Below are 7,821 nucleotides of genomic sequence, written 5' to 3' on the forward strand. Positions count from 1 at the left end.
CATCCAACATCTAATAACTGAGCTCTATTTTTTTTGCATATTCCCTGAATTTGTCCACTTGTTGTTTCAGCTCTATTGTATACAGTTTTTGCACTACTTTTTATCCTATTTACCTTAAAGCGTTTTCTTTTATTATTATGCTTACATAAGCAGATCATTTAATCAGGGTCTGCACTCATGGTTTAATCTACAGGGTAGGTAATAGGACACACAGAAGCAAAGACCAGGAGATCCGGGCGTATCTTCAGCAGGATTCTTTATTGAAAATGTGATGCACTGTATTTTATAGGCAGTTAAACTTACACACAGCCTCAGAAGTGACTCCTTAAACAAAGCATCGAAAGACAATACAAAAAATTGCTCTAGCAAACCTAGTCCCTAAAGATGATAGTACCCCGAATGGTTTAAACAAGAGAACTAGAGGCATTTAAACGTTCACACATAGTTTGACTCTCACTGGAAACTACTGAATCTAATCACTAAACTTCATCATGTTGAAGGACCAATACAGTGTCGTTCACCTTAGCTTTTCATGTGACGTTAAATCAAGACACAAGATCAGTGAATCTTAAACTCATTCTTACATCTGTTTTCCCACAACACCCAGCCATAAAACAATAGTGAGGCTTGTCCTTTGTACAAACTTCCCCACGTTTCTTCAGGTATAATGCTCGTTCTTTTACTGTATTGATCAGTTAAATGGATGTTGTCCACAGTGAGAATGCAGATGTAACTTAAGAGTGTGAAACATGTGGCTTGTCTCTATTGTGGATTTTCATGTGCCCCTTAAGGTGGTCTTTTTTTACAAAACTCTTCCCACATTTATCACATGTGTGCGGTTTCTCTCCGCTGTGGATCATCATATGTGTCGCCACTCCGCACACTAAAACTCTTTCCACACAAAGAACACGCGTGTGGCTTCTCTCCAGTGTGGATCTTCATGTGAACATTAAGGGCTCCTTTTTGTGCAAAACTGTTCCCGCACTGATCACATGTGTGAGGTTTCTCTCCAGTGTGGATTGTCATGTGTATCTTCAGGTGGTCTTTTTGTGCAAAACTCTTCCCACATTGATCACATGAGTGTGATTTCTCTCCTGTGTGGATTGTCATGTGTTTCTTAAGGTTTACTTTTTGTGTAAAACTGGTCCCACATTGATCACATGAGTACGGTTTCTCTCCAGTGTGGGTTTTCATGTGACTCTTAAGGTGGTCTTTTCGTGTGAAACTCTTCCCGCACTGATCACATGAGTACGGCTTCGCTCCAGTGTGGATTTTCATGTGTATCTTCAGGTTGTCTTTTCGTGTGAAACTCTTCCCGCACTGATCACACGTGTGCATCTTCTCTCCACCATGAACCCTCGTGTGAAGTTTAAGACTTTTTGTGTTTGGGAATCTCTTTCCGGTCTGAGGGCAATCATTTTTGGCTGCCCTAAATGACTTTTCTTCAGTTTTGACATGATGATTTTTCTCCTCTCCTTCACTCTCCTCGATCTGTTCCATCAAGTCTAAAATAAGAACAAAACTTTTATTTTTATCCATCTATTCTCCAAACCACTCATGGGGGATTTTATTTTCTGTATATCATCCATTTAAAATTAAAGGGAAATGAAAAAGTGAACTCGAATGTAACACCAGAACACAGACAATTGCAATACAATAGTACAGTGGATTTTGACTACATTTTAATAAACAAGTATATGTCCCTGGAACTTTTCATGAATTAGGCACATTGATCAGTTGTTATTTGTAAAACAATACAGGCACAAATCCATATTTTAAAATTAATGAAAACAATTTAAATTAACCATTTTAGCATTAGCACTGACCCACTGAATCTCAATCCAATCTCAGCTTTTACACAAACTGTAGTGAAAGTGAAAGTTTCCCAACACTGTTCCTGGAGGCACACCAACACATTTTCCAACCTTTCCTAATCAAACACAGCTGAATCAACTCGTCAGCTCGTCAGTAGGAGACATGTCCAGGAGACATCCAAAGTAAGGGAGACATCCAAAATGTGCAGTGTTGGTGTGCCTCCAGGAACAGGGTTGGGAAACACTGATATAACCCATCCAAGTGAACACACACGGCAGTACAGTGGTTCCCAATCCTGGTCCTGGAGAACCCCCAACACTGCACATTTTAGATGTCTCCCTATTTAAACACACCTGATTCAACTCATCAGCTCATTAGTGAAGACTCCAAGACCTCAAATGTGAGTGTCAGATAAGAGAGACACCAAAAACGTGCAGTGTTGGGGGTTCTCCAGGACCAGGATTGGGAACCACTGCAGCAGTAAGTAGTGAACACACACCCGGAGTAGTTTTGACTGCATTCATCAACTCTTTTACCAAAAGGGTAAAAAATAACCATAACTGACTTCTATAATTTAAAATAAACTTAAGTTCATTACAAGTAAATATAAATGATATTTTACTTAATTTATTAAATTTTCAAAAACGTATATAGATGTAAATCAAATTCCGGAAATCTGGATTTTTCTCACACCTCCTTTCATTGACCATTTGTTGAAAATAAAAAAAGACAGAAAAGAACATTTCAGTTTTAGACTCCAGTTTGTACCCAGTTCATAGAAAGTGTCCTGTGTATTACTTGATATTTTAACTAAATATGAAATAACATCTCACAACCCATATGACTTTTCATACTACAAATATAACGACTTTAATGTTCATGAATCATTAATGAGGATTCAAAAATGAACACCAACCTCTTTGTTCTTCAGTCTCTTCGTGTTCCATTCTGCAGGATTCTGGATCTCTCTGATAGATTAAAGTAAAAGTTCACATTCTATGAGTTTTTGATTTTATTTGCGAGTCGATATAATATAAACCTTAACCTCTTCTTATCATAAGAACAAACTAACAAAGACATAGATGAATACACAAATATAAATAAAATAAATCAAATATAAGAATATATGAATAAAACAGAAGAATAAACTGATTCAGAAGTAATTGTACAGATGTGAAAGCAACAAAAACACTTCAATTAGTTGAACTGTAGTTGGTTTCAGTCTGTTTACAGCAATGTAATGAGCTTTAAGTGGCAGTTTACAGCTGATCTGAAGACATCAGTGTCATGAATGAAGGTGAAAACAGGAACTATTAACATTAAATCAGCACTTCTGACAAGCTTTACATGATCATCAGCAGAGATTTCACTGTATTCACACTTTATTTCATTGTTTAGAAACAGCATTCAAGCAATCAAGACATGCTAAAAGTGTTTGAAACTACTCTATACTTTATTATTATTTCTAACAATATGAGACATAAAAATACGTGTCAAAACAAATACAAACACACTCAAAGCAAATGAGCATGGTCACAGTATTTTTCTGCCTACTTTTTGTGTGGTCTCTGTATGGTCATTAAACCCTAACAAGGGCAAGACCATAAACAAACGTCAGAAAAATAATTAATTGCTATTTTCCATCTTATTGGGACTCAAATAATACAATTTCATTATTTATTTATTATTATTATTATTTTTTCATTTTTTTTTTCAGGATACGTCGCCCCTTTGTGGCTATAAATTCACAAAAAAAAACAGAATACTTGTAACAATATTTTAAACTATCGTAAAACATTTTCACATAATGTACAGCTTTTACAACACAGAGGAAGATGCCCCATTATTAACAACAGTGCATTTACTCTTCAGTTGTAGCATCATTAGATATAAGCACGTTGATGCATCAGCTAAAGAGTTATTATAGAAAATAAAAAGGAACATTTTCTCATTTACGTGTCATAGCACATGTACTTACAAAATATCAAAATTACCTTTGATATCATTCTTATTCATATTTATATAAGTGTCGTTAATGTACATGTAATTAATGTAATGTATTAAATCAACTATTTTATTTAAAATTGTGTAATTTAACAACCAATGGCAGCCAGAAAGGTACATTTATTCTATTAATAATTACATGTTAGCTACACATCCAAACTGAATGATTTCACAATCAAAAATTAAAATGTGGGGCAGAGGGTTTATGGAGGCAGAAAAGTCCGTAAACTATTCTCTGAAATCAATGAGCACAGATTGTTTGTAGCTGCATGATTGTCTATTTTACGATCTTGTTTCTGACGCGTTGTTTGTATTTGAATAGATTGACAATAATACGCAATGGCCATACTTTCAAAAATACACTTGGATATTCCAATCCATTTACTGTCTCCTTTTTGATTCAAAAATTCAAAGAGCAACAAACAATAAAGACATTTTAAAAAAGCATCTAACTACTAAATCCATCGCGACGGCCAAAAAGTTTGTTTGATCTTCTTCATGTCCGGTCACGATGCCGACAATCTCTCACTGAATAAGAAAATTGTATAAAGTTAAGATAGTGATTAAAATTGTTATTTTACTCATGTTATTTTTGCATGTCAATACTTGCATTTTTTTCCTTGTTTACATTTTCTGCGGTAAATTAAACTCACAACTACAGGACACCAGTAGTGCTAATGACATTATAATACCTAAACATTCGTCCAGTGCTGTAATACACAGAGAAAACAGTCATTAGTGTAATCTGAATATAATACAGTTTAAACTTGTTTTAAAAAAGTGTCATGCTGGTCTCACCTCTTCAGAGAAACATAAGCATGTGTTTAAAGGAAGTTTGGGTGGGACAAACTGAAATGCTTGTCCTTTTTAAAAAACAAAACATCAAAAGTTTTCTCAAATGCACTTGAAGGCATCACCAACAAAACTGCAATAGTTAACTCAAGCAAAAATAAGCATAGCAGTATTATGGCCTCTTGTGGCTGTGAACAAGAAACATGGATGCCACAGCCATTTTCTAACAATGTAAAGATGCATGACACCAGGCATTTTTATTGCTTTTCTCTTTCTTCTTCTGTTTCTTATTGTCTTTTTCTTGTCTCCTTTGCAAACCTTCTACAATTAAATCACTCAGGACAATTGCTTGTGATTGACTGCATCTATTGCATTGGATACAACAATATAAGTGTCGTTAATTTACATGTCATTGTAATGTACTAAATCAACTATTGTATTTAAAATTGTGTTTTGACCATTTAGATTTATGATTTACCAAACAAAGGCAGACAAATCCGAATTTCATTAAAAGATATTAATCTGAAAAAACATTTGGTGGCCGGCTGCAGTATAACCCGCCCTCTCTGTGTAAACGAATGGGATGTGAGTCAAAAAATAAAATAAAAATCTAATTACACATCAAATAACTTTTTCCCAAAGATGTTTTCTATCATTGCTATGAAAACAGGGTGTGGTGTCATGATTGTGTGCTTGTGATTGGGTCTGTCGGGAACAATTTCTTACGCAGTATTCACGGGAAGAGAGCTTGGTTACTCCCTGGAAAATGTTGTATTTCTAATAAAAATAAACTAAGATTCTACATAATGTCTATCCAGCCAAATCCCAAATTGATGTAGGCCTATCTGCAAAGTTGAGGAGGAAACTTTGCTTCATCCACAAGTCTTTCTGGGAAAATGTAAGTTGTTATCTATCTCCTTTAATAAAATGTGATTCTGAAATATTTTTCTTTATTTTTTTTCTGGCAGTGACCATGCTATTGATCTTGTTGTTCATTTCTTTGTTGCATTGTGCATTTTTTATTCACAGAAACAAATTTCAAGACTGCCTATAAGTGATGTCTTTCTTGCTGAGATTTCCCTTGTTGTCCTTAAATTACAAAATCCTGCGGGGAGATGGCCATTGATAATTTACATGAGGATGATCACATTTACATGCCTCCTAAACACGAAGTGAAGAATATAAGTAATCTGGATTCAGTCAGATTTCAATTTCACCTCGGTAATAGTAACACAAGACCTTTTGTTGTTTTCGAAAGTTCAAAAACAAGATGTGCTTATAGGTTTAGTTTCAGGTGCAGTGTGTGATGACAATCTGAGACTAAACCTTCAGTCTGATAGTAGTCTATTTATATAAATCAGATCATTTTTGAGAATGCAGTGATTATGATCGTGCCGTCGCTTTCTGTAGAAACCTTCTCATAACAGGAAGAAGGTTATCAGATATTTTTGTGCTCTGCTGAAGCCACTAAACTACCAGTCAGCCTTCAAAAATGTTCCTGTGGAGCTTGTTGTCTTGTGTTATGTGCTCAGGGTGAGTGTAGTTTTTATATTAATTCTGCTCCTAATGAATGGGTTTTGTGTTTATTGAAGAAGCACATGGACGAATCTCTTGGATAGCTGGTATCTCTCATGGATCTTTTTATATAAATATATTGCAGATGTCAAGGCAAAAGAAATAAAGATAGTATCGGTGATAGAAGGAGATTCTGTCACTCTTCATTATCATGCTACGAACATTGAGAGAAATGATCACATACGGTGGACTTTTGAATCTGATAACTGGCACATAACCTATAAAGACAGCATCTTTCCATCTGATGGCGCTGGTGGGAGATTCAGAGGCCGAGCGAAGCTGCATCCGACTGGATCTCTGACCATCACAAACATCAGATTCAGTGACTCTGGATATTATACAGTGTCCACCAGCAGCTCCTTGCGGGGGATATTCAGAGTTTTTGTCTATGGTGAGTCACACTGGGTCTCATTCACTAATAATTGCTTGGATTATTTCGTATTTGTACACACAGCAGAACTTTTCTGGAAAAATCTCTTCTTAATTCACAACACACGTGCGTATGCACAAGAATTTGTTCTTAACCTCGTTCGAATGTTAGTGAATTTGGAGTAGTCTAAATGAGCAGCCTCTTGTACAAGGTTAGTCATTTGCATAAAACACGCCCAAACTATCTCCATATAAGGCCTTTCTGCACAACCTTCCCTTTACATCGTACATAAAATATGCATAATTTAACACATTTATAAGGCCACTCAGTGTGTGTGTGCTCTTTTTTGCATATCTGTAGTTTCAGTTGTTAGTGAATGAGACCCACTGTCTTCTTAACCTTTATTTTTCTTATTTCTCATTATTTTCCCATACTGTAAATTAATCTCTCATCGCTGCTTAATTTATTTTGTTTTAAAGCACCTGTTTCAACACCCGTCATCACTACAAACACACAAACCAAAGAGAGTCAAACTCCAAGTGATCGAGATGAGTCCCACCTCATCATGCTTCCCTCGTCTCTTCCAGCTCGTCTGCCTGTACCTGAGATGATCAGTAACTCTTCAAACTGTTCATGGTCATCAGGATCATCAGTGTCCAGATGTTCACTGCTGTGTTCGGTGGTGAACGTGAGTCACGTGACTCTCTCCTGGTTCAGAGGAAACGGTTTATTGTCCAGCATCAGTGTGTCTGATCTCAGCATCAGTCTCTCTCTACCTCTGGAGGTGGAATATCAGGATAACAACACCTACAGCTGTGTGCTCAACAATCCCATCAGCCACCAGACCACACATCTGGACATCAGTCAACTCTGTCAACCATGTGAAGGTACATTGTACTAGGGACAGTAATGCATTAAGAAAATCTCTGAAAAAATACATTTTACTAATAATATTTCAAAATATTTTACCTCCGTTTTGCTTTTGGTTAGTTCATGAGCACGATCTTGATTCAGCATTTTTATTTTCTTCTCTCAGGCTCTGCTGTCCACTGCTGTAGTTTTACTGAAGCTGTGATCCGATTGGTCCTCTCTGCTCTGGTGGGCGTGGCTACTGTTGTTATATTGGTTGATCACTTCAGATCCATGAAAGCTGAATCTGAGGGAACAGACATTACCATCAGTTCCTCAATAATAAATCATATATTCTTCCATATGGTCACTAGGTAGGGCAGTTAATGTAATGTATATCAATGTTACATATATAT

General features: G+C 36.1%; 2 protein-coding genes across 2 annotated transcripts; one reads left to right on the top strand and one right to left on the bottom strand.

Annotated features, from left to right (window-relative positions):
- Positions 1-416: 416 nt before the first annotated feature.
- On the bottom strand, positions 417-1,278 carry LOC107685024 (gastrula zinc finger protein XlCGF57.1-like). The gene is made up of 2 exons (XM_016481440.1): positions 920-1,278; positions 417-858 (listed from the first exon to the last, which is right to left on the bottom strand). The coding sequence occupies exons 1-2, from the start codon at positions 1,276-1,278 to the stop codon at positions 735-737; spliced, it is 483 nt and encodes a 160-aa protein (XP_016336926.1). The 3' UTR covers positions 417-734.
- A 3,911-nt stretch (positions 1,279-5,189) lies between these two features.
- On the top strand, positions 5,190-7,783 carry LOC107685025 (natural killer cell receptor 2B4-like). Its single transcript, XM_016481442.1, has 4 exons — positions 5,190-5,196; positions 6,272-6,577; positions 7,144-7,437; positions 7,593-7,783. The coding sequence occupies exons 1-4, from the start codon at positions 5,190-5,192 to the stop codon at positions 7,781-7,783; spliced, it is 798 nt and encodes a 265-aa protein (XP_016336928.1).
- Positions 7,784-7,821: the final 38 nt, after the last annotated feature.

The sequence above is a fragment of the Sinocyclocheilus anshuiensis genome, unplaced genomic scaffold, assembly GCF_001515605.1.
Source record: "Sinocyclocheilus anshuiensis isolate Anshui unplaced genomic scaffold, SAMN03320099.WGS_v1.1 scaffold854, whole genome shotgun sequence".
Taxonomy (NCBI): Eukaryota; Metazoa; Chordata; class Actinopteri; order Cypriniformes; family Cyprinidae; genus Sinocyclocheilus; species Sinocyclocheilus anshuiensis.

Bases quoted from the DNA above. Each gene is read 5' to 3' on its own strand.
- LOC107685024 (XM_016481440.1), bottom strand. From the start codon at position 1,278: ATGAAAATCCACACTGGAGCGAAGCCGTACTCATGTGATCAGTGCGGG. The intron at 859-919 runs GCCACACGCGTG...GACACATATGAT, and splicing joins AAGATCCACACTGGAGAGAA to GATCCACAGCGGAGAGAAAC.
- LOC107685025 (XM_016481442.1), top strand. The intron at 6,578-7,143 runs GTGAGTCACACT...CGTCTCTTCCAG, and splicing joins ATTCAGAGTTTTTGTCTATG to CTCGTCTGCCTGTACCTGAG. The intron at 7,438-7,592 runs GTGAAGGTACAT...TTCTTCTCTCAG, and splicing joins CAGTCAACTCTGTCAACCAT to GCTCTGCTGTCCACTGCTGT.